The sequence below is a fragment of the Oreochromis niloticus genome, linkage group LG1, assembly GCF_001858045.2.
Source record: "Oreochromis niloticus isolate F11D_XX linkage group LG1, O_niloticus_UMD_NMBU, whole genome shotgun sequence".
NCBI lineage: Eukaryota > Metazoa > Chordata > Actinopteri > Cichliformes > Cichlidae > Oreochromis > Oreochromis niloticus.
The window spans coordinates 8,550,058-8,576,209 of NC_031965.2; the positions used below are offsets into that span (position 1 = coordinate 8,550,058).

The 26,152-nt window shown below is 39.3% G+C and overlaps 1 protein-coding gene across 1 annotated transcript in view; it reads left to right on the plus strand.

The window, feature by feature from the left end:
* LOC102075929 (non-muscle caldesmon) overlaps positions 1–26,152 on the plus strand; it is a 71,790-nt gene that overhangs the window by 7,957 nt on the left and 37,681 nt on the right. The window contains exons 4-5 of the mRNA XM_025909025.1: positions 14,112–14,252; positions 16,457–16,715. Of these exons, the coding sequence (XP_025764810.1) occupies positions 14,112–14,252; positions 16,457–16,715 (400 nt within the window). The remainder of the gene's footprint in view (positions 1–14,111; positions 14,253–16,456; positions 16,716–26,152) is intronic.

A 26,152-nucleotide genomic window follows, 5' to 3' on the forward strand; every position in this document is an offset into this window, starting at 1 on the left:
AAGATAACAGAAAGAATATATTTAGCCAAACATTCTTAAACATTACAGAAATACTATGATTTAGAAAAACAGTACAACATAGCAGAAATGCTGCAATTTACCAGAGACACTGTAATTTATTATTAATATTGAAATTTAAAAAAAAAAATACTATGTTTTAGCACAAATACTGTAATTTGACAGAAATACTATCATTCGGCAGAAATACTATGTTTCAGCAGAAATACTCTGGTTTATCACAAATATTATAACATAGCAGTAATACAATTATATAGCAGAAATGCTATATTTAGAAAGAAAAATATAATATAGTAGAAATACTATGATTTAGCAGAAATACTGTAATCAGCACATATACTGTAACATGACAGAAATTCCTCCACTTAGTAGTAATACTATAACATAAAACAAATGTTATGATTTGGCACAAAAACCATAATTTGGCAAAATACTATGATTTAGCAGAAATACTATGATTGAGCAGAAGTACTAAGATGTAGTAAAAGTACTTTGATTTAACAGAAATACAATTATGGAGGAGTAATACTTTAAAATGGGAGAAATATTGATACACACACACATTCACAGAGCCTAAAGCAGGGGTGTCGAACTCCAGGCCTCGAGGGCTGGTGTCCTGCAGGTTTTAGATAACACCCGGGTCAACACACCTGAATCAAATGATTAGTTCATTACCAGGCTTCTGGATAACTGCAAGACACGTTGAGGAGGTAATTTAGCCATTAGAATCAGCTGTGTTGGATCAAGGACATATCTAAAACCTGCAGGACACCGGCCCTCGAGGCCTGGAGTTCGACACCTGTGGCCTAAAGGGAACAGTATTTGTGCCATGGAGTGTTAACAAGAATGTGAGGTCCATATTAGAAAAGCTGCTAAAATCATAAAAGTTTGCAGAATTGTAATAAATGATCAATATGAATTAGTGGTCTGTGATAGTGTAGTAAATTGTAGGTAAAAAAAACATGTTGACCAAGGTGGAATTGAACCCACGACCTTTGGGTTGCAGACCTGTGTCATTGCAAACTGTGCCACTGGGAAAGAGAACGAGCGCCTGGAAAACAGGGTGATGAGCAGTCAGAATTAGATCGCGGTGAGAGGCAAAGAGCGACGTTTTTTGGAGTTACAAAACGTCATGTAACTCAAAAACTAGGTGGACTAGAATCATAATTCTTATACTGGGTGAATCAGCGGACTTTGGTGTACTTTGACTGCGATTTTCATTGCTCTTTGTACATCCGTGACTGAGATATGACGAGAGAAGATACGGCAGACCTCAGATATGATTGGCTGGCTGGGAAGCCGTGCAGGCCCTGATATGTAAATTTGAATGTGTCAGTCCTCACAGAGGATTGGCTGCCTGGGGACCTGGCAGAAATATATAGAAATAGTATGATTAAGCATAAATACTACATTTAGCAGAAATACTATATTAAGCACAAATCCTATAAAAAGCAGAAATACTATATTAAGCAATATAAATATCCTATAAAAAGCAAAAGTACTGTACTATGATTTGGTAGAAAAACTATAATTAATCAGAAATACTATATTTGGCAGAAATACTATATTTAGCACAAATCTTATAAAATAGTAGAAATAGTATGATTCAGCACAATAGTAATAACTTAAACAGAAAAATTGGAAAAGCAAAATGGACAGCTGAAAAAATGCTGACCCTGCTAAGGGTCCCTCAAATATACTTATTAAATGAAAAAAATCGGCAAAAATAATATAACAGCCACACAATCGCAAATATGAACACATATGGCAACACACATGCACAGAGAGACACACACACAAGATCCAATTCAGTCAACCAGTCTAAATATATTGAATTTGAATCTTACAATGAGATGATCCCATAAAAAGGCTTTCTCTCTCTTTCTCTCTCTCTCTCTCTCTCTCTGTCACACACACACACACACACACACACACACACACACAGGGAGAGAGGAGCAAGTTTCTAGGTCAGTCAAGCAGCCTGGGAGCTGCTGAATTTGAATCCACCAATCAGAGAGGCTGTGTACTTTTTCCCGCCAAAACAGGTGCAGCCGTTTTTGCACACACTCAGCACAGAAAGAGACAGGATTTCTGCAGTGTATTTCTCATAGTGAGGATTCCTCTCAAACAAATGGCCATAATTTCCTAACCGTAGGGGCTAGAACGGTCATTCTTACACCGTTTTGTTCAGAAGAGATGGGGGAATCTTCAAGTGTTGACAATTTATCATTAAAATATGAATTATTAAAGATATTTGACTTCTAATGCACCATAACTGAGTAGAGGCGAAGCAAAAACTGCCTTGACCTGCCCTCAAACAACGCTTTCTAACTCTAAATCTATTTGGAGTATTGATATCATTCTTTCACCCTAAGAGACAGCAGGCTTTGGTGAACAGTCATGGAAATTTTCAGGTCTGTGTGGAAATCCATCAAAAAGATATGACGAGAGAAAAAATTGCCTCATTTCCAGAGTTTGAAATCTGAAGAAATCTGAGCGAAGGACGAATTTCCTACCCTCAAACAAGTGTAACTCATCTCAGAAAGGTAATAGGTGAGGAAAAAATTCTTGAATTATGAGCGTCAGGAGTGTCTGAAGATATACTGGGACAAGCCTCATGTTTTAACATCGCTTCGTTAAGGAGATATGACGATTCGAATATGCCTCTCATTACAGAAATCAAGCGGTGATTTTGAACAAACTCTCCATAGACTTTCTATGGAGAGTTTTCCGACTTTGTGTTGGTCTGAGGAGATTTGCCAAAATTCTATAAATCCCACAACAATGATGGTGACATTTTCTGAAAGCCAGCAAAAATACCTACGTTTTGATGTATAATTTGTGGAAGTTGAGTGAAAATTGAGCAAGTAGGAAGAAGTTGTTCGGACATGAAGAGAAGACTGCAAAACCTACAGTGGCACACTGAAAGCCAAGTGCATAGCAACCATAACAACGCATGTAATTTGTGAAAAATCACAAAGATGAAACTCAAAACTTAAAGAGGGATAAGATGAAAACGGAAACAGATATGGAAAAGCTGAATCAGACATGAATAGCCCAATAATTTGTTAACATTTTACAATTTGAATGGTTGTTCTAGGCGAAAGTTTGAGGAAGTAGTTAAGTTTCAAAAACAAGCAAGTTTTAGTAGAATTTTGTAAATTTCCCATTCATTTCAATGGGACAAATTAAAGGAAAAAAGCTTAATATTTTAAAAAGTATAATAGCAAAAAATACCAAAAGTCATAGCGCACATTAGCAGAAATAGCAGAATAGTTTAAAATTTGAACGGTGAAAATCGGCTGAAAATTGTGGGACTAGTTAAGTGCCAAAAAACGTACGGAAGCAACTAGAATAAAGTATAAAGAATAAAGAGAAACAGGAACTCAATAGTGTGGATGCCTAAAGCATCCACACAATAAAGAATAAAGAGAAACAGGAACTCAATAGTGTGGATGCTTAAAGCATCCACACAATTTGCATTTCCTGCCAAAATGCTGTGTGGATGCCTTAACGCTGAAGCTGTCTGCTGAAAAGCTGAAAAAGATGAAAAGTTGCAAAAAGTTGTATGGTGGTGAAAAAAAAATGTCGCTCTGAGCAGGAATCGAACCTGGCCCTCCTGGGCTGAAGGCGGCTACTCATCTCACTGACCCAAACTCATTCTCACAGAGAAGAGGTGGACAGACTGACAATTCTGCTGAAATTAGGAGAAGCTGCTGAGAATTGTGCTGACAAGAAGAGAAAAGGCTGAAAATTTTGCAGAAAAGAGGTGAATCAGCAGAATTTCTGCTGAAAAGAGGTAAAGAAGCAGAAAGTTGCACTGAAAAGAGATGAATCAGCAGAATTTCTGCTCAAAAGAGTTTTTTTCTGAAAACAGCTGAGATTTGTGCGAATAAGAGGTGAAAAGGCTGAAAATTTTGCAAAAGAGGTGAATAAGCAGAATTTGGGCTGAAAAGAAGTGAAAATTCTGCTGAAAAGAGTTCAATCAGCAGAACTTCTGCTGAAAAGAGGTGAATGAGCAGAATTCTGCTGAAAAGAGATTTTTGCTGAAAACAGCTGAAAAAGCTGTTATTTGTGCTGAAAAGTGGTGAAAAAACTGAAAATTCCACTGAAAAGGGGTGGAAAAGCTGAAATTTGTGTTGAAAAGAGTTAAAAAAGTTTAATTGTTAACTGAAAGAAATGTTGCCATAAGCGGGATTTGAACCCAGGCCTCCCAGTCTGAGAACGGATGCTCATCTCACTGAGCTAAAACACAGGTCAACCCGGCAATGAAAATCAGTGAGGCCACTGATAATATGGCAGAAATGGGCAAAAAATATTGCAAAAAAAATTCAGTATCTCAAAAAGTATAGAAGTTATGAGCACCAAAAGTCATAGCCAGCATTAGCAGAAGGAGCAGAATTTTTTAAGATTTGAACGGTGAAAATAGCACAAAAACTGTGGGAGTAGTTAAGTGCCAAAAAGTGTACGGAAGCAACTGGAATAAGGTGGAATAAAGAATAAAGAGAAACAGGAAAACAATAGTGTGGAAGCCCTTTTAGGGCATCCACACAATAAAGAGAAACAGGAACTCAATAGTGTGGAAGCCCTTGAGGGCATCCACACAACTAGAAAAATTTGCATTTCCTGCGAAAATGCTGTGTGGATGCCTTAACGCTGATGCTGTCTGCTAAAAAAAGCTGAAAAAGCTGAAAACTTGCAAAAAGTTGTATGGCGGTGAAGAAACAGGTGAAGAAGCAGAAATTTGAGCTGAAAAGTGGTGAAAAGCAAAAAATTCTACTGAAAAGGGGTAAAGAAGCTGAAATCTGTGTTGAAAAGTGTTACAAAAGTTCAACTGTGAACTAAAAATATTTTTGCCACAAGCAGGATTTGAACCTGGGCCTCCCGCTCTGAGAATGCCTGCTCATCGCACTGAGCTAAAACACAGCTCAATCGGGCAAGGAAAACTAGTGACCCCACCTAAAACAGGTGAAAAAACTGAAAATTCCACAGAAAACACAAGAAAAAGCAAAAAATGCTGAAAAGAGGTGAAAAAGCTCAAAATACTGCTGAAAAGAGGTGAATCAGAAGAATTTCTGCAGAAAAGAGGTAAAGCAGAATGTTGCACTGAAAAGAGGTGAATGAGCTGAATTTCTGATGAAAAGATTACTTTTCTGAAAAGAGCTGAAAAAGCTAGGATTTGTGCTGAAAAGGGTTGAAAAACTAAAAAATTTAGCTGAAAAGGGGTGAAGAAGCTGGAAATACAGATGAAAAGGGGTAAAGAAGCTTTTGAAATTTGTGTTGAAAAGATTTTTAAAAAATTTTAACTGTTAACTGAAAAAACTCTTGCCATAAGCGAGATTTGAACCCGGGCCTCCCGCTCTGAGAACGGCTGCTCATCTCATTGAGCTAAAACACAGCTCAAGCCGGCAAACAAAATCAGTGACCACATTGATAATGTGTTCCATTCATTTCAATGGTCAAAACTCATAGCACACATTAGCAGAAATAGCAGAATTTTCTGAAGTTTGAACATAGTATTTATACTAAAACATAGTCTTTCTTCTAAATCATAATATTTAAACCAAATGACAGTATTTCTGCCAAATCACATTATTTCTGGTAAATCACAGTGTTTGTGCCAAAGCACAGTGTTTGTACCAAATCATAGCATTTGTGACAAATCATAGTATTTAGCTAAATCATACAATTTGTGCTAAAACATTATTTATGATTTAGCAGAAAAACTGGGACTTGGTAGAAATACTATGATTTACATTAAATACTTTAACTTAGCAGAAATACTATAATCAAGCAAAAAGTACTACAGCATAGCAGAAATTCTATCATTGAGCAACATTACTAGGATTTCGCAGAAATACTATGTTTTGGCAGACACTATGATTTAGCAGAGATAATATGATTTGGCAGAAATACTAAACTTTGGCACAAATACTATAATTGAGTACAAGTACGATAAGATAACAGAAATACTATGAATTAGCAGAAATACTATGTTTTTGCAGAAACACTGTAATCTTGCTCAAATACTATGAAATAACAGTAATACTATTATTTGGCAGAAATACTACATTTTAGTACAAATACTATGACAAAGCAGAAATGCTATGACTTAGTAGTAATACTATAACATAACAGTTATACTTCAATTTTGCAGACATACTATGTATTATCACAAATACTATGATTTGGCACAAATGCTATGATTTAGAAGAAATACTATGATTGGGTACAAATACTGCTATTTGGCAATAATACTGCGTTTTAGCACAACTACTGAGATTTGAATGAAATACTATGACTTTGTACAAATACTGTGCTTTGGCACAAATACCATGATTTGGATAGAATATTATAATTTGAAACAAATAATATGATTTACCAGAAATACTATGTTTCTGAAAAAATACTATGATTTGGCAAAGAATACTATGCCTTAGTTATAATACTATAATATAACAGATATACCATGGTTGTGCAGACATTCTATGTTTTTAGACAAATATGGCAGAAATACTATGTTTTAGCACAAATACTATGATTTGCTATAAATATTATGATTTGGCACATATACTATATTAAGCAGATATATTATAACATAACAGAAATATTAATTGGGCACAAATAATATAATTTGGCACAAATACCATGATTTGGCAAAAATACTATGATTTAGCAGAAGTACTAAGATGTAGTAGAAGTACTTTGATTTAGCAGAAATACTGTGATTGAGGAGTAATACTTTAACATAGGACAAATATTGATACACATATACTATATTCAGCACATATACTTTAACAAGTGATTTAAAAGAAATACTATGACTCCATACAAATACAATGGTTTGGCACAAATACTATGATTTGCTATAAATACTATGATTTGGCACAAATACTATATTCAGCAGATATACTATAACAGAACAGAACGTCTACGACTTAGTAGTTATGCTATAACATAACAGAAATATTAACTGGGCACAAATACTATGATTTGGAACAAATACCATGTTTTGTCACAAATACCATGATTTGGCAAAAATACCATGGTTTGGCAAAAATACCATGGTTTGGCACAAATACGATGATATGGCAGAAATACTATGATTGGGTATAAATACTATGATTTGGCAGAAAAACTGCATTTTAGCACAACTACTGAGATTTGATTGAAGTACTATGATTTAGAAGAAATACTATGACTTCGTACAAATACGATGCTTTGGTACAAATACTGTTTTGGTTTGAATACTATGATTTGCAACAAATACTATGATTTGGCACAAGTACTGTGATTTAGTACAAATACTACGAATTGGCAGAAATACTGTGCCTTAGTAGTAATACTAAAACATTACAGAAATACTGTGATTTTGCAGACATAGTACGTTGTTGCAAATATAGTACGATTTCGCTCAAATACTATGAAATTGCAGTAATACTATGATTTTGAAGGACTACTATGATTTGGCAGAAATACTATGCCTTAGTAGTAATACTATAACAACAGATATACTATGATTTCTTTGTTTTTGCACAAATACCACAATATGGCAGAAATACTATGTTTTAGCACAAATACTATGATTTGGCACATATAATATATTCAGCAGATATACTATAACATAACAGAAATATTAATTGGGCACAAATACTATAATTTGGCACAAATACCATGATTTGGCAAAACCCATGATTTGGTACAAATACGATGATATGGCAGAAATACTATGATTGGGTACAAATACTATGATTTTCAGAAATACTGCGTTTTACAACAACTTGTGAGATTTGATTGAAATACTATTATTTAGAAGAAATACTATGACTACATACAGATACGAAGCTTTGACAAATACTATGATTTAGTACAAATACTATGATTGGGCAGAAAAACTATGTTTCAGTACAAATACTATGATTTGGCAGGAATACTATGATTGAGCAGAAGTACTAAGATGTAGTAGAAGTACTTTGATTTAGCAGAATTACTATAATTGAGGAGTAATACTTTAACATAGGAGAAATATTGATACATATATACACAGAGCGTACAAATCAGTACAAATACTATGATTTAGCAGGAATAGTATGTTTTAAAATAAATACTATTGTTTGGCAGAAATTTCTGCTAAAAGGTACTATTTCTGCTTTTTAGCAGAAATACTGTAATTTGGCATAAATACTGTGATTTGGGATGAATACTATTATTTGGCAGATATACTATATTCAGCACATATACTATAACATAACAGAAATTCCTCCAGTTAGTAATAATACTATAACATAACAGAAATATTCTGATTTGGCACAAAAGCCATGAGTTGGCACAAATACTATGATTTAGTACAAATACTATGATTGGGCAGAAAAACTATGTTTCAGTACAAATACTATGATTTGGCAGGAATACTATGATTGAGCAGAAGTACTAAGATGTAGAAGAAGTACTTTGAAGTACTATGATTGAGAAGCAATACTTTAACATAGGAGAAATATTGATACACACACACATACACAGAGCGCAAAGTGAACTGGAGCTGTTAAGAGTCTGTGCTTGGTATATCTAGGTCAGCTAAATTAGCTGCACCTGCTGTAATCAGCCCTTACACACGCAGACACAGAGAGAGGTATGAGTTTTCTTCAGTGTATTTCTGACATTCAGGATTCCCCTCGAACAAATGGCCATAATTTCCTAACCATAGGGGCTAGAACAGTCATTCCTACACCGTTTTGTTCAGAAGAGATGGAGGAATCTGCAGGTCTTCATAATTCAGAGATAAAATATAAATTATTAAAGCTATATGACTTCTAATACACTGTAACTGCGTAGAGGTGAAGCAAAAACTGCCTTGACATGTCCTCAAACAACCTTTGCTAACTCTAAATCTATATGAAGCATCAAAACCATTCTTTCACCGTAAGAAACAGCAGGCTTTGGTGAACAGTCATGGGAATTTTCAGGGCTCTGTTGCAATCCATCAAAAAGATATGACGAGAGAAGAAAGTGCCTCATTTCCAGAGTTTGAAATCTGAAGAGATCTGAGCGAGGGACAAATTTCCTACTCTCAAATATATGCAATTCATGGCCAAACGGTAATAGGTGAGAAAAAAATTCTTGAATTGTGAGCATGAGGTGTGTCTGAAGATATATTGGCACAAGCCTCATGTCTCAACTTTGTTTCGTTAAGGAGATATGACGATTTGAAAATGCCTCTCATTAAAGAAATCCAGCGGTGATTTTGAACAAACTCTCCATGTGTTGGTCTGAGGCGATTTGCCAAAATTCTATAAATCCCACAACAATGATAGTGCCATTTTCTGAAAGCCAGCAAAAATACCTACGTTTTGATGTATAATTTGTGGAAGTTGAGTGAAAATTGAGCAAGTAGCAAGAAGTTGTTTAGACATGAAGAGAAGAGTGCAAAACTTTCAGTGGCACACTGAAAGCCAAGTGCATAGCAACCATAACAACGCATGTATTTTGTGAAAAATCACAAAGATGAAACTCAAAACTTAAAGAGGGATAAGATGAAAACGGTAACAGATATGAAAAAGCTGAATCATACAACAATAGCAGAAAACTTTGTGAACATTTTAAAGTTTGAATGGTTGTTCTAGGTGAAAGTATGGGAAAGTAGTTAAGTTTCAAAAACAAACAAGTTTTAGCAGAATTTTGGAAGTTTTCCATTCATTTCAATGGGACAAATTAAAGGAAAAAAGCGTAATATTTAAAAAAAAGTATAATAGCAAAAAATACCAAAAGTCATAGCGCACATTAGCAGAAATAGCGGAATAGTTTAAAATTTGAACGGTGAAAATTGGCTGAAAATTGTGGAAGTAGTTAAGTGCCAAAAAAAGTACAAAAGTGGCAACTAGAATAACTAGAAAAATTTGCATTTCCTGCGAAAATGCTGTGTGGATGCCTTAACGCTGAAGCTGTCTGCTGAAAAGCTGAAAAAGATGAGAAGTTGCAAAAAGTTGTGTGGTGGGAAAAAAAATTTCACCCTAAGCAGGATTCGAACCTGGCCCTCCTGTTCTTAAGGCGGTTACTCATCTCACTGAGCTAAACTCATCCACACAAAGAAGAGGTGGACAGACTGACCAATGTGCTGAAATGAGCAGAAGCTGCTGAGAATTGTGCTGATAAGAGGTGAAAAGGCTGAAAATTTTGCAGAAAAGAGGTGAATCAGCAGAATTTCTGCTGAAAAGAGGTAAAGAAGCAGAAAGTTGCGCTGAAAAGAGATGAATCAGCAGAATTTCTGCTCAAAAGAGTTTTTCCTGAAAACTGCTGAGATTTGTGCTAATGAGAGGTGAAAAAGCTGAAAATTTTGCAGAAGAAGTGAATACGCAGAATTTGGGCTGAAAAGAGGTGAAAATTCTGCTGAAAAGAGTTCAATCAGCAGAATTTCTGCTGAAAAGAGTTCTGCATAACTCTTTTCAGAGTTCTGCTGAAAAGATGTTTTTGCTGAAAATAGCTGAAAAAGCTGGGATTTGTGCTGAAAAGTGGTGAAAAAACTGAAAATTTTGCTGAAAAGGGGTGAAAAAGCTGAAATTGAGTTAAAAAAGTTTAACTGTTAACTGAAAGAAATGTTGCCATAAGCGGGATTTGAACCCGGGCCTCCCAGTCTGAGAACGGATGCTCATCTCACTGAGCTAAAACACAGGTCAACCCGGCAAGGAAAATCAGTGAGGCCACTGATGATATGGCAGAAATGGGCAAAAAATATTGCAAAAAAAATTCAATATCTCAAAAAGTATAGCAGTTATGAGCACCAAAAGTCATAGCTGGAAAGAGCAGAAAGAGCAGAATTTTTTAAGATTTGAACGGTGAAAATCGGCTGAAAACTGAGGCAGTAGTTAAGCGCCGAAAAACGTACGGAAGCAACTTGCAGATGAAGAATAATAAAGATAAAGAATAAAGAGAAACAGGAACTCAATAGTGTGGAAGCCCTTGAGGGCATCCACACAATAAAGTATGATAATAAAGAACTAGAAAGCGAAAATTTCAGAAGAAATTTTAAGTGTGCCTATGCCGCTGCTATTCAGTGTAGTTTGCCATTCATACAGCTACAGAGAGCAAAACTCAGAAGAGCACCCATTCTCCACCATGAACTATGAACAAACACCGCTCACGCTTCACAGATAACAGCTTACAGTTTTGTGTAAAGATGAAGTTACTTCGTACAGCGCCGATTTGCAGACGCTGTGCACACAGGTTCATGAGCAGAAGTCCCATTGTACCACGGCAGATCCGACAATGTTTGCATGAACACGCTTTGAAGCATTACGTTATGGACCACTTTTCACACATGGTTGGTGTACCCAAACAGCCGGCTGTAGCTTTTCAACTCACAGCCCGACACACACCCAAAAAACAGCCGAGAGAGCACAGACTACGCCCGAGAGGCGTGATTGCAGGTGCCGCTCAGGTGGGTCCACCTCCCCTGCAGCGGCACTGCAGACCACGCCCCGCCACACACATCAAACACGTAAAATAAATATTTATGCACTTTTGCATTCACTTTTTGTTTTTTGTTATTTTTACACAGTGTTCTGAATGATGAACAATGGTCTACAGCCAATCTTGTGTATTATTATACAAACTTTGGTTGTAAGATTCAGATAACTATTTAATAAAAGCTAAATATTTTATATGAGAGTAAGAAAGAAAAGTATATCTTTGTGTCCACCTTTCTCTGTTAATGCCCTACCTGGCCCCCTGGCAAAAGCTTTGCTAGATCCGCCCCTGCACAGTTACCAGCTGTCAGCTACACAAAAAAAGGAGCTTGGTGTATATTTGTCTCTCAGAAACAGTTCATAACTTCCCTTCAACTCATTCATGTCACCTAAGGGTAAACCTGTTTCTCCATCACCAGTTCAGCTCTGATGATTCAGTAAGGATATCTGGTTTGGAACAGCCATTTTTACACCTGTGGCTGCAGCAAACATCAGCTGATACTAGAAATTAAAAGCAAATGAATTCTAACAACAGCTGATCAAGCTTAAATGTGCTGCTGTTGTTTAGCGCGATAAACAAACAAGAGAGAAAAGCCGATCATTGATCAGTTTCATGACTGAAGTTTCAACAGGCGAGAGAATGACAGGGGAGGCTGTCATAAAGTTCAACATCGGTAACATCGGTAACTTAGCGCGCACACAGCTGTATAGAAACTCCGTCATGCTAGCTAGCACGCAGTACAAGTTATTGTAAGTGATTGAAAAAGTCAGCACAACGAAAATAAACTACACCTAAACTCGGTTTATATCTGACCCAAATAGAGTGCAGGTCATAACTTCTTACCTGAAATTCAGTTCACCTCACGCTCCTGCCTTCACTTTCCCTGATCCACGATTGACCTCCGCGTTAGCAAACACCGGTCGATCGGCGGTAGCCTCACCGCCTTGTATGTCTCGTTCGCGGCATGTCCTTTCTGTCACACACCGGTGGATAGCTGCCCTCTGTTGTAGCTCCACCACCAAACAACTCAGTTATTTTTTCCACATCGACCAGCATCATCGGCCCATATAAACGAAAAATAAGTCCAGCTAAGACACAGACCCTTGCCGAGCGATCGGGCGATGAAACAAATTTTAGCCACCTCACTATCAGCCAAGCCTGGGTGGTTTTTCACGAAGGGTCGCTAGCGGCGCTAGCTAGCTAAGCTAGCGGCGCTAGCTAGCTAGCCGGCTATCAGCAACACGTAAGAGAATTGTCGCTAATATGGGATGTCTTGATAAAACGAGCAGATATTTGAAGTTTACACACCTACATTCTCGCCTGAAAATATCTTAAAAGTTTATTTTGTGACCTAGAAATACTAATAAAAGACATATAAAATGAAGCGGTGGCCGCCATTGTTTACTCTGCAGAGGCGTGCTATGAATTGTGGGATATGGAGTTTCCGCCCAAGCATAAACTTTTTTGGCTGTACTACTCCGGGTATACCACTAGAGAGAGCCAACACACCACAAATGAAGTCTGTTTCTATGGGGCCAAAAGTAGAATCTTTCTCAGGAGCCTAGAAATTGGCCTAAATTTGCACTAAAATCTAAATATTTCAAAAACTATAAAAGTCATAAACACCAAAAGTCGTACCATACTAGTCCAGCTCCAGCCGCACAAAATTATCTAACATATGTAACCCTATTGTCAAAACTGTTCGGCAGAGGAGCGCAGGAAAATTTTCACTAAAATATTAATATTTAAAAAACTATAATAGTCATAAACACCAAAAGTCATAGCACACCATTCCAGATCCAGCTGCACAAAATGAGGTAACATATATGAAGTTTGTCTCAAAACTGCGGGGCGAGTTTCGCTGCAAAATTTCAGGCGGAAACTGAAGAATAATAATAAGAAGAAGAAGAAGAAGAAATCCGACAAATAGTAATATGTGTGCCTCTTGGCATAGGCACACATAATAAAGAGAAACAGGAACACAATAGTGTGGATGCCAAAAGCATCCACACAATAAAGAGAAACAGGAACTCAATAGTGTGGAAGCCCTTTGAGGGCATCCACACAATAAAGAGAAACAGGAAAACAATAGTGTGGATGCCTTAAAGCATCCACACAATAAAGAGAAACAGGAAAATAGTGTGGATGCCTTAAAGCATCCACACAATAAAGAATAAAGAGAAACAGGAACTCAATAGTGTGGATGCCTTTGAGGGCATCCACACAATAAAGAATAAAGAGAAACAGGAAAACAATAGTGTTTAACAATAATAAATCTGACGAATGGTAATAAGTGTGCCTCTTGGCATAGGCACACTTAATAAAGAATAAAGAGAAACAGGAACTCAATAGTGTGGATGCTTAATCAGCATCCTCTTGGCATAGGCACACTTAATAATAAATCCGACGAATAGTAATAAGTGTGCCTCTTGGCATAGGCACACTTAATTAATGAAAAATTAATTTCCATTTAGAGTTAACATATACATCCATCCATGTCCTTCCGCTTATCAAGTCCCAGCTGGATAAGCTACATACAGCTCTTTAAAAGGTCTTTTCTAAAATGTATAACATTACATTTGCAGTATACACAGTGTGTGCTGTAAGTGTCTTGATGTTTGTGCGGACTGCAGGGTAACAGCGCAGCGCAGCCAGGAGGATGCTGAAGAGATTGAGCGGGAGAGAAGGAGGAGAGCCAGGGAAAAGCAGAGAGGAGAGGGGAGCCCCTCCTGGCTCGAGCCCACCCAACAGAACCACCACACACAAAACACAGAGTAAGTAATGTTGTACCACACGTTGTTCGTCAAGCCTTCCAACTTTTTATACGACTTTACAGCTTTTGCTACATAAATATCAACAAGTCTGTCTAGAAACAGAAAATACAAAAGTATGTAATATATTTTTTTAAAAACCTGTTGTGATTAGGTCAGAAGAATATTTAATTTGCTTGGATTGCTTGCAAGACTTCTCAGCTGATACCATCTGTTCCAACAAGGCTTGGTTTCTCTCACTAACCCAACCATCGCATTTATAGCAAACACTGAAGATGAGCTGCTCTTCATGTTTACAGCTCAGCCTGTCTGTGCTGATTGTTGGGGAAAAGTGTGTGCTGGTGTCATCAGTACATTCAGCCCAGTTACATAGCCCAGTGATGTTGCAGGTAAATGAGCTGAAAAAGCTGCTGCACTATCAGCTTCCGGTTGTATGGGCAGATGTCAGAAAGGGAATCTTTGGAGGAAATATGCCCATCGCCTGAGTTTATGACACTCACACTTGATGAAATATGCTCAGCAAAAACTGCACAGTTCACTCATTCTCTTCTCAGAAAAGTTCTGTAAGTTCTGAAAAGAACTCTAAGTTCTTTTCCTGACCCATTGCCTTACCTACCACCCAGTCACACTGAAATATAATTAGTTTGTGAGACACCTGTTTTTATAGATTGCTAAAAGGACAAGATTTGAATTAGATGAATCTAAATAGAATTCCAGTTGTTAAAATCTGAAATGCTGAATATAATATGAACCTTTATAGAGAAATCTAGAGTACTCTGGAATTTCCAGTGGTGTAATGGTTAACACATTTGCTTGGCAAGTATAAGAGTGACAGTTTGATTCCAGTGAGAGACACAAATCCCCTCTGAGTTTGCATCAGGAAGAAGATCCAGTGTAAGACATTCTGCCAAAGGACGCCCAGTGCCTCCTGCGCTAGCAAGGGACAATCTGAAAATGGCTTTTTTAGAGAAACATTTGTGTAAAAACAAATTCTACTAGGAGTTATTTAGAGATATCAGTAGCTTTTAATCTGTTGCTACTTATAAGGTCAGTCCGCTGACTCGAGCTTTTCTGAAACAGGAGGCAGCAGTGCCTCTGTTTAGTGTTTCCACAGTTATTGCCTCTGTTTCCATGGAGCTTGAAACTGAAGGTCCCATATGCCACCTGCCAGCCATCTTTCAACAGTTTGCCGTGTTACTGTAGGTGCAGCAGCTGCACCTATGGATATGTTTTCTTTGTTTGCTCAGAAGCAAACTCACTTGAAGCCTAAAAAAGAATCTAAGCTTGACTATTAAGTTCTGAAAATATGAATAGCAGAATTAACTGAAAATAAGAAAACTGACTGGCTTTCCTTTTATATTTTCCTACCTTATGTGGTCAGCTTGGAAAAAAAAATCACTTCAGCATGGTTGGTACATACAGGTCATCAGATGTTGTGCATAAGACTTCAAGTCGTGGAGGGGATGTAATCATAAGAGGGAATCATTTAAACTTTAGACGATACTTAGACAGTACTTGCTGCTGATTCTCTCCTCGGGTTCAGTGTAAGGGCGTTCCCAATGTGAGAGAAAACCGTATTAATTATTCATAACTATTCTTCTCTTGACTGGGATGGGCTCACTCAGGATAGTAGATTAAAAGCTTTCTACACCTCAGACAGGTGAGCTCTCACACACAGAGTCAGAAAATTTCAAATGAGCCTCATCAGACTGGGTCCTGAACTCCATGTCAGCTGTCAAGATTTGATTTTATTTAAGTTAGTAAGATTCTGACCATTTTTGCCAGATTTATTAAGTTATTTTCCATCTTCTGCCTTACTTCACATTCACCTTTTGCACCACTGATAGTGATTATTGTAGTGATATTATAAACCTGGATGTCTGCCATATGGACTATGATTGGCATTAAGATTAGCAATAATGAAAACATGGTTAAATTATAATATTTAAAGCTATTTTGTGACAATTATTTACACATTGTTTTTGGTTATACTATGTTGTGAGACTTTCAGGCTTTCCCATAAAGGCATGTGATACTTCTCCTTCCTCTGTTTAAAGGATCAATTACTTATGACTACTGTGAAAATGTCCAAATCTCCCTAACACAGTCAAAGACTACATGACTAAAACACTGCACCGAATAACAAAACCAATAGCTTCAGTTTCTGAGATCAGGTAAGTGATAAATTTTCTGTGCTGTATTCTTAGGTCAGATGAGGAGCTAAAGCCCAGTTGCTCTTTGGGCCTGGATGAAGATGAAGGTTTCAGTGACTGGAGCCACAGGCTAGAAACCCGTAATGAGCAAGAGATGCAGAATGGCTGCAGGGCAAAGGAGCAGAGACCTTCAGCATCACCACCAAAGCCTCAGAGTGACCAACATCAGGTGGATGAAGAGGGACAGGAGGAGGCAGGAGGACTAGAACCAAGGAGTAGGACCCAGGACACTTCAACAGAAGCTCCAGTGAAGGTCAAATAGATTTGTACCTTCAATGGCATACTAACGTAGTGTTAAACCTACATCTTCATTGCAGATTTACCTCAGTACTTGTGTTTTATAGTGATCTGAGGTTCATTCAGACACAACACTTCTGGTTTACATTTGCAGTAAGATGTTTACATACACTCATCATGGGCATGAATGCCATGTCATTTTGCTATTTTTTCCAGAGTGGAATGATTATAAAGCATACGCCTTTAACCCTCTCAGGCTCAAATTAAGTTTTTGTTGCTAATGCACAACCAAGTCCTGCAGTGGTACTTCTGAGTAAAAAAAAATCATAAAATATGTATGTGGGGTAATCAGGTTGTTAGTTTTTAACTGTTGCAAATTGGCAACGCCTGCCTTGAGAGGGTTAATGACTTTAAAAACAAGAATTGAGTGCATAGTTTTGAAGCATTCATATAGGCTCAAATTGTCATGTCTGCAGTGGCAGACAGTGCGAGCATAGAGAGAGAGTGGACCCAAATGCAGACTACCAAGACACAATTTAATATTAACCCTTTATTTCTGGCTGCACAAAATGCAAACAAAAGCAAAGGGAGGCTAAGATTAAACTAACTAAACACTAAGTACATGGAACGAAATTACCTGGAACAAGAAAAACATGGGACTAGGAAACAAAGGGGGATAAGCAGACAGTCCAACAACAGGCAAGGGAAGACAGAGGACTAAATACACAAAGGATAACAAGGGGATGGGAAACAGGAGGGAAACACAGCTGGAACTCACCTGACACAATGAGACAGGGAGGAAGCAAAACCGAACACTCTGAACACAGCTCAAGGGACTATCAAAATAAAACCTGAAACATGAGCCACACACTAAGACGTGGCTTTGGCTCAGGGACTGGGGAAGAATCAGACATGGGAACATAACTGACACAGAAACACGAAACAGACACAGGCGATAAACGAACATGAAGACAAGGGAGACTAGACATGAAACGTGGAATACAGGGGAGGCACAGTGACAAAACCTAAAGACTAGAAACGAATAGTTATGTCTATAACTTCTGTTCCCTGAAGGAGAGGGAACAGAAGTTATCCCAACACATAAGTATGGGATATCATGCCCTCACGTCTCCTGGCTGAAGAAACCTTTGTTCACGCCTTTAAGGCAGATGTGTGATGTCACGCGCATGGCCCCACCTGCACATATAACCGCTGTCATTACAGTCATCCCTCAGTTCGATAGCCACTCTTCACCAAGCCAAACTGCTCAGTGGGGCCACCTTGTTCCTCTCCTTCAAGGAACAGAAGTTATAGACATAACTATTCGTTCCCTCTCAGTCGATTCACTCGGTACAACACATAAGTATGGGACATATATACATGCCCCGCAGACCAGCCACCGAACCGGAATCAGACCACCACCACCTTAGTGTGCGGTAGACTCAGCAGAAAGGACAGTATGAGCCACCGAAGGGCTGTACTGTCCAACCGATAAAACCGCACAAAAGTGTGTGGTGATGGCCAACTAGCTGCCGCACAAATATCGGCTACAGGCACCCCTTTAAAAAGAGCCTATGAGATCGCCATCCCCCTGGTGGAATGAGCTCTCACCCCCTGGGGCAAAGCAAGACCTTTGGTGCTGTACGCCAGTGAGATAGCTTCTATAGTCCAGTGGGACAACCTCTGTTTAGACAGAGCTCTACCTCTAGTTGGATTAGCGAAGGAGACAAACAGCTGGTCACATAAACGCATTCTGAGTGCGCTCAATGTAGGTGCGTAGCACACGCACTGGACAAAGAGAATGCATCCTCCTCTGCTCCTCAGATGCAAAAGAAGGGGAGCAAAAGCTCAGCAACTCAAACTCCATTGAGCTATAAGATGCAGGCATGATCTTGGGAAAATAGACAGCATTTGGGTGGCTCTTAGAGACAGAAAATGAACACTGCACCATAACAGCAGAGAGCGAGACAGCTTCAACGGAGGAAGGAAGCGTGTCCCTCCCTGCCTGTTTATATAAGACACCACTGTTGAATTGTCCGTCCTGTCTAAGACATGCTGGCCCTCCAGGACTGGACAGAAATGTTTGAGAGCTAAGAACACTGCTAACAGCTCTAAACGGTTGATGTGCAACTCGCGCTGGGCTGCAGACCAGATCCCTCTCACTGATACACCCTCGCACAGCGCTCCTCACCCCCTTAGGGAAGCATCTGTGGACACCACCTTGCGAAACAACACCCTCCCAATCTCAGAGCCCTAATACAGCAGCCCAGGCTCCCTCCAGGGACTGAGAGCTAGCATGCAAGACGCAGTTACCATCAGCCTCCTCCGAAGGTGACACGATACGCACAGGCGGTGAGAGAGAGTCCAGCATTGAAACACTCTCATTTTTATCAGTCCAAGTGGCATTACGGCGATCACAGATGCCATCATGCCCGACAGACGTAATATCGTCTGGAAACGCAGTCTGCGTCCCAGCTGAAACTGAACTTGCAGCAAGCTATGAGAGCCCAGTCATCTAGCTAGGCTAAGATGCGGATGCCTCTTTCTCTGAAGGGCGCTAGCACTGCCTCGGCACATTTCGCAGCGGAGTGAGAGACAGCCCGAACAGCACCACCAGGTATCCGTCGGCTACGCTCTCGAATGCAAACCTCAGAAACTGCCTGTGTTTAGGATGTATAGCCACATGAAGCATCTGTTAGATCGATTGTGGCAAACCAATCTCCCGGGCCAACTGCATTCAAGAGCTGTCTGAGTGTTAGCATCTTGAACTTGTACGTTCATAGATACGCGTTCAAGACCCGCAGGTTGAGGATGGGACGAAGCCCTCCCCCTTTCTTCGGAACAACAAAATAACGGCTGTACCAACCTTTGTCTGTCTCAGAAGTGGGGACCACTCGTATTGCTCTTTTCTGCAATAGCGCCTTTATTTCCTCCCTGAGGATCATGGCTGCCTCGGTGCCGACAGTAGTGTTTACGACTCTCCGGAAACGAGGCAGCTTGACTCGGAACTGCAACCGGTAACCCATGGCAACAGTTCGCAGCACCCACGGAGAGGGGGAGCAAGCATGCCACTGAGGGAAGTGAGCAGCCGACCTGCAGCACCGTCGGTGGTGCGTTGTCGCCCCCAGTGTGTCTGCAGGGGAATGCATCACCTGCCTGACCTGGCTCATTGTGCCGGCAGGGTGAGGATTTGCAATTGTTTGAGAATAAACAACACTCTTTAATGATTGTAACATGAGAACATGTACATTCACACATTTTGTTGGAGGCAACTTTCCCGAGGCACAACAATGAAAAACTGTGGGAACACTTGACGTGATCACCTGAACATTTAACACACCTGAACAGGGAGTTAGAACCTGAGGCATTTTGTGTGCAAGGGGTTTGTGCTTGGTTGACAGTGTTAGGAAAGTGCAGCGCCTTCTGGGGCTGACAACCTGAACAGAACTTAAGCGGCACCTCTTGGGCGGCAACAGAGGGGTAAAAGCAGCGTCTCCCTGCCGCTGGACCCCTTCTCCACTTGGAACCACAGCAAGGAGGGCTGAGGCTTCTTCCTTCTGGGCAGGGGCGATTTTAGCCCATTTTTGGGGGTGCTGAAGCACCCCCAAAATGAATCAAAGCACCCCCAAAGATTTCTTACTTTTTTTTTTGACAATATTTGCTGTTTGTGTGACACACTACTAAAAATATAAAAAGCATACAGTACTTGGTTGAGACGGAACATTTTAACAACAAAAGTATAGATAACCCCACCCCCTCCCAAAATGGTTTGTTCCAGCTCCCCCCCACTCTGGCTCTAGGGTCGTTGCTGCCAGAGCGATGGTAGCTGAGACCCAGCGGAGTGGAGGTGGAGTGCCTGGATTAAAACAGGACATATTAGCAGCATTTAACCTTCAGTTACTCTTTATGTAGTTAGATAGGAGTCATGTTTCTTTTTAGCTGAAAAACATTACACCCAGGTAACCTGCAGTGTTGAAAACGTGTTTTCCAATGATGTTTGCTACCCTACAATCCGTCCTACTCTGTAGTAAATTCAGCAACATTTGACCGTCCTGTTACTCCCACTGAAATGTATACAGCCTATTTAAAATCTAAAACTTAAAATTGTCTGTAGCCTGCTGTTGTTACCACTGTCCTGTTTGAAATGGATACTAACTAGCTAACTGACTGAATGCCCATTAACCTTATAACTCCTGTTGTGTGTGTGTGTGTGTTTGTGTAGAGAGAGACAGTCAGGTTCATAATGGATATAAGGAAGTTTTTTCAAAAACAGGAGCCACATTCAGGTAAAAGTGTAAGATCAAATGATCTGTCAATAAAGGATAATGTTGGATCAGTGTTTCAATATTTTATATCTTTTATTAGATGTTCATGTGGTTTGGTTATTTGCCTTTTGGTTGAAAGTACACTGAGACAGGACTTTTCGTTAGTGATCTTAATAATTTCTTTTTTCATATTAATGTAATTTTTTCATCTAATTGAATACAATCTATTAGTGTATGATTGTCAGTCCAAAGAGGGAGAGAGGAAAGAGGGGAACGTGAGGAGAAAGTACAAGGTCAGGAAGAACCAGGTAAGAAAACAGACAGGGAACAGTGACAGGCAAAACAGAAACTATTAAACTGACGAAGAGAAAAAACCTGATTTTATTCATACAATCAGGAAGTTGTGCTCTCCCTATATTAAAGCTGCTATACAGAATCTGCAAAACAAACTGGGTTGAAACATTTTTGACCCTCTTTAACAACATTCCAACATAACATTATCATTGATTGAGGAGATTAAAATTAATGATATATTTTTATGTGGTTCAGCCACAACTCCACTAAAACCTCAGCCAGTAATAGGTAGGCTAACTTTTGGACCGTCCAGTTGTCTGTATGACTGCCGCATACAGACTTATGCGGCAGAGAAACACTTATCAGTGTTTCTCAAACTTTTTACAGTGTGCACCACCTGAGAAAAATGTCAAGCTCTCCCAAGTACCACTATGAAAGCATGAAACTCATAAATCTTACAACACAAAATTAGTATTATTAAATTAGTTAAATTTAATAATATAACATTATTATTTAACATTGTATACATTCTACCACAGGCAAAGTTGCCTCCATTTTTATAGTTTTTTATTAATATTTTGTAATAATTTATTCTGTTTTGGGAGTGTTTTTTATGTATCTGTATTATATTATACATACACATTAAAAGTGAATCTCTGTCCAAAACATGCACTCAGTTTACTTCTTACTCACTATGAGCATCATTTAAATAACCTTTATCAGATTTGATGGTTTTGTTACGGACTTCTCAAAAAAGTGTTTTGCTTTTCTTTCACAAATGTGGGGATTAAATTGTGTTAAAATGTACAAAACAGTGATGTCATGTTTGTGACGAGGACCCAGGCAGAGAGAGACTTGATGAATTTAAGAATCTTATGATTTAATAAAGAAATTTGCAGACTTGCACAGAGATGGCAAAATTATGATGACTAATAACGGAGATGAAGACAACAGACGATGAGGACAGGGAGGAACAGGGGTTTAAATGCACCAAGGAGACAGAGGGAACTCGGGACAACTGGAGACATTTAAGGATGCAGGGACTGACAGAGACAGGGAAGAAGTCTCATCGTGACGTGTAAAGCTTATCTTGCCTGGCTGGGCAGCTCTCTGGGTGCTCAGCACCCCCAAAGCTCTGATCCTAGAATCGCCCCTGCTTCTGGGCGTCGGGTCCCACCGGGGCCCGAGGGTGGGCCTTTGCTCCAGGCCGACTGGAGTGGAGCTCGAACCGGACGATGTGCTCCCGCTGGCGGCACACCCACTACGGCAGTGGGCGCTGGTCTGGGGATGATAACGCGCAGAGCTTCTGTCTGCTTCTGTCACGGTTCTGGGTCATTTTGACCCAGCATTTTGAGTTATTATGTTTTGGATTGATTTTGTGTTATAGGCTATATTCGAACTCCCTTGTTGTGCTTTGTTGATCATCAGGGGCAATTCTAGGATCATAGCTTTGGGGGTGCTGAGCACCCAGAGAGCTGCCCAGCCAGGCAAGATAAGCTTTACACGTCACGATGAGACTTCTTCCCTGTCTCTGTCAGTCCCTGCATCCTTAAATGTCTCCAGTTGTCCCGAGTTCCCTCTGACTGTCTCCTTGGTGCATTTAAACCCCTGTTCCTCCCTGTCCTCATCGTCTGTTGTCTTCATCTCTGTTATCAGTCATCATAATTTTGCCATCTCTGTGCAAGTCTGCAAATTTCTTTATTAAATCATAAGATTCTTAAATTCATCAAGTCTCTCTCTGCCTGGGTCCTCGTCACAAACATGACATCACTGTTTTGTACATTTTAACACAATTTAATCCCCACATTTGTGAAAGAAAAGCAAAACACTTTTTTGAGAAGTCTGTAACAAAAAGGCAAATAACCAAACCACATGAACATCTAATAAAAGATATAAAATATTGAAACACTGATCCAACATTATCCTTTATTGACGGATCATTTGATCTTACACTTTTACCTGAATGTGGCTCCTGTTTTTGAAAAAACTTCCTTATATCCATTATGAACCTGACTGTCTCTCTCTACACAAACACACACACACACAACAGGAGTTATAAGGTTAATGGGCATTCAGTCAGTTAGCTAATTAGTATCCATTTCAAACAGGACAGTGGTAACAACAGCAGGCTACGGACAATTTTAAGTTTTAGATTTTAAATAGGCTGTATACATTTCAGTGGGAGTCAGGGGCGATTCTAGGATCATAGCTTTGGGGGTGCTGAGCACCCAGAGAGCTGCCCAGCCAGGCAAGATAAGCTTTACACGTCACGATGAGACTTCTTCCCTGTCTCTGTCAGTCCCTGCATCCTTAAATGTCTCCAGTTGTCCCGAGTTCCCTCTGACTGTCTCCTTGGTGCATTTAAACCCCTGTTCCTCCCTGTCCTCATCGTCTGTTGTCTTCATCTCTGTTATCAGTCATCATAATTTTGCCATCTCTGTGCAAGTCTGCAAATTTCTTTATTAAATCATAAGATTCTTAAATTCATCAAGTCTCTCTCTGCCTGGGTCCTCGTCACAAACATGACATCACTGTTTTGTACATTTTAACACAATTTAATCCCCACATTTGTGAAAGAAAAGCAAAACACTTTTTTGAGAAGTCTGTAACAAAAAGGCAAATAACCAAACCACATGAACATCTAATAAAAGATATAAAATATTGAAACACTGATCCAACATTATCCTTTATTGACGGATCATTTGATCTTACACTTTTACCTGAATGTGGCTCCTGTTTTTGAAAAAACTTCCTTATATCCATTATGAACCTGACTGTCTCTCTCTACACAAACACACACACACACAACAGGAGTTATAAGGTTAATGGGCATTCAGTCAGTTAGCTAATTAGTATCCATTTCAAACAGGACAGTGGTAACAACAGCAGGCTACGGACAATTTTAAGTTTTAGATTTTAAATAGGCTGTATACATTTCAGTGGGAGTAACAGGACGGTCAAATGTCGCTGAATTTACTACAGAGTAGGACGGATTGTAGGGTAGCAAACATCATTGGAAAACACGTTTTCAACACTGCAGGTTACCTGGGTGTAATGTTTTTCAGCTAAAAAGAAACATGACTCCTATCTAACTACATAAAGAGTAACTGAAGGTTAAATGCTGCTAATATGTCCTGTTTTAATCCAGGCACTCTACCATCGCTCTGGCAGCAACGACCCTAGAGCCAGAGTGGGGGGGAGCTGGAACAAACCATTTTGGGAGGGGGGAAGGGTTATCTATACTTTTGTTGTTAAAATGTTCCGTCTCAGCCAAGTACTGTATGCTTTTTATATTTTCAGTAGTGTGTCACACAAACAGCAAATATTGTAAAAAAAAAAGTAAGATATCTTTGGGGGTGCTTTGATTCATTTTGGGGGTGCTGAAGCACCCCCCAAAATGGGCTAAAATCGCCCCTGTTGATCATTATTATAAAATCTTTCAGTTTATTCTGGTTAAGGGTTTAGTTCTTAGGTTTTGTTCTTGTGTCCCCGTGTAGTGATGGCCCGCGTGAAGCTGACGCTCCGGAGCGTGTGTCGAAAAAAACAACACACTGGTTCAGAAGCACTGTGTCGAGGCTTGCTTCGTTTGGCAAAAGTCACGTGACCAGTGACGTCCGAAGCTTCATTACGGACGTAACTGCTTCGGTACCTGATTCAAATGGATATGAGGAAGTGAATCATTCACGGGATTTGTGGAGTGTGTTGATGGTGACAGATAGCGAAGAGGTGATCATTCCACTTTATATATATATATATATATATATATATATATCCAGGTGTCCAGTGGTTAATTGCTAAGTACCTGGAGGCAGGACCTCACAGCAGAGGCATGCGCCATAATGTTTTGTATGTTATTATATGTATTTTGCATCTATTTTATTTACCAACATCAAGAAGTGACAGGCAAAGAAATACCACACCATGGTGCATGTTTACATAAGAATGGTTTATTGGTTAAATCTATCCATTAGACTAATGCCCGCTTGAAGCTGGCGCTCCGGTGCGTACCCAAAAAACAACACACTGCAGAAGCACTGTGTGGTTTGGCCAGAGTCACGTGATCAGTGACGTCCGAAGCTTCATTTAGAACACAAGTGATTCAGTGGTTTATAAGGAAGTGAATCATTCGCGGGATTTTGAGTTGATTTTGCTCAATTTATTTTATCTGCAGAAGTGAAAAACGTGAAATGTCCAAAATCATCTTTTCATAATGTAAATATCATTACAGCATATGACTTTAGAAATACTTCCATGTGAATTAAAGCTAATAAAGACAAAAAAAATGTATTTCACATTATACGTAAATTACATTGCTGCACATTTTAGAAAATCATTTTGTTTATTGTTTTTAGGTGATAGTCTGCAGGACCCATAAGACCGCATACCTGCATATCTACCAACTTGCAGTGTAGTTTCTGCACTCCACAGCCTCTTCTGTTCCATGCGAGAGGATTTTCTCTTGGGCAGGAGAAATTATTTCTAAGAAAAGAAACAGACTCGGCCAGCGCACAGTAAAACTAATCCTCTTTTTAAATGAAAATAACAAAAGGGCTACCTTACATAGATCATGTTTTTACTTTGCAAGTTCATGGTTAGGGGTGGGTTTTGATTATCGATTTTCTGATTACAATCCATTCTAAACTGAATAAAGTGATACTGATTCATTAAAATCCTGAGTCGATTTGTAAATTAAACGTTATTTTGCCTGAAACGCCAGCATCTCAGGTTAAACCTCACAAAATTTCGTCAAACACCAAACAGCTAAAACATACAAACGTAAACACAGAGCGCGGACCCAATGCGTCAGAATCAAAATTTGAATGTGTCGGCGGGTTCGCGCTGTGTTTATCTTTTTTTTCGCTGGCTTCTGAAGCTGCAGGTTTCATAACTCTCC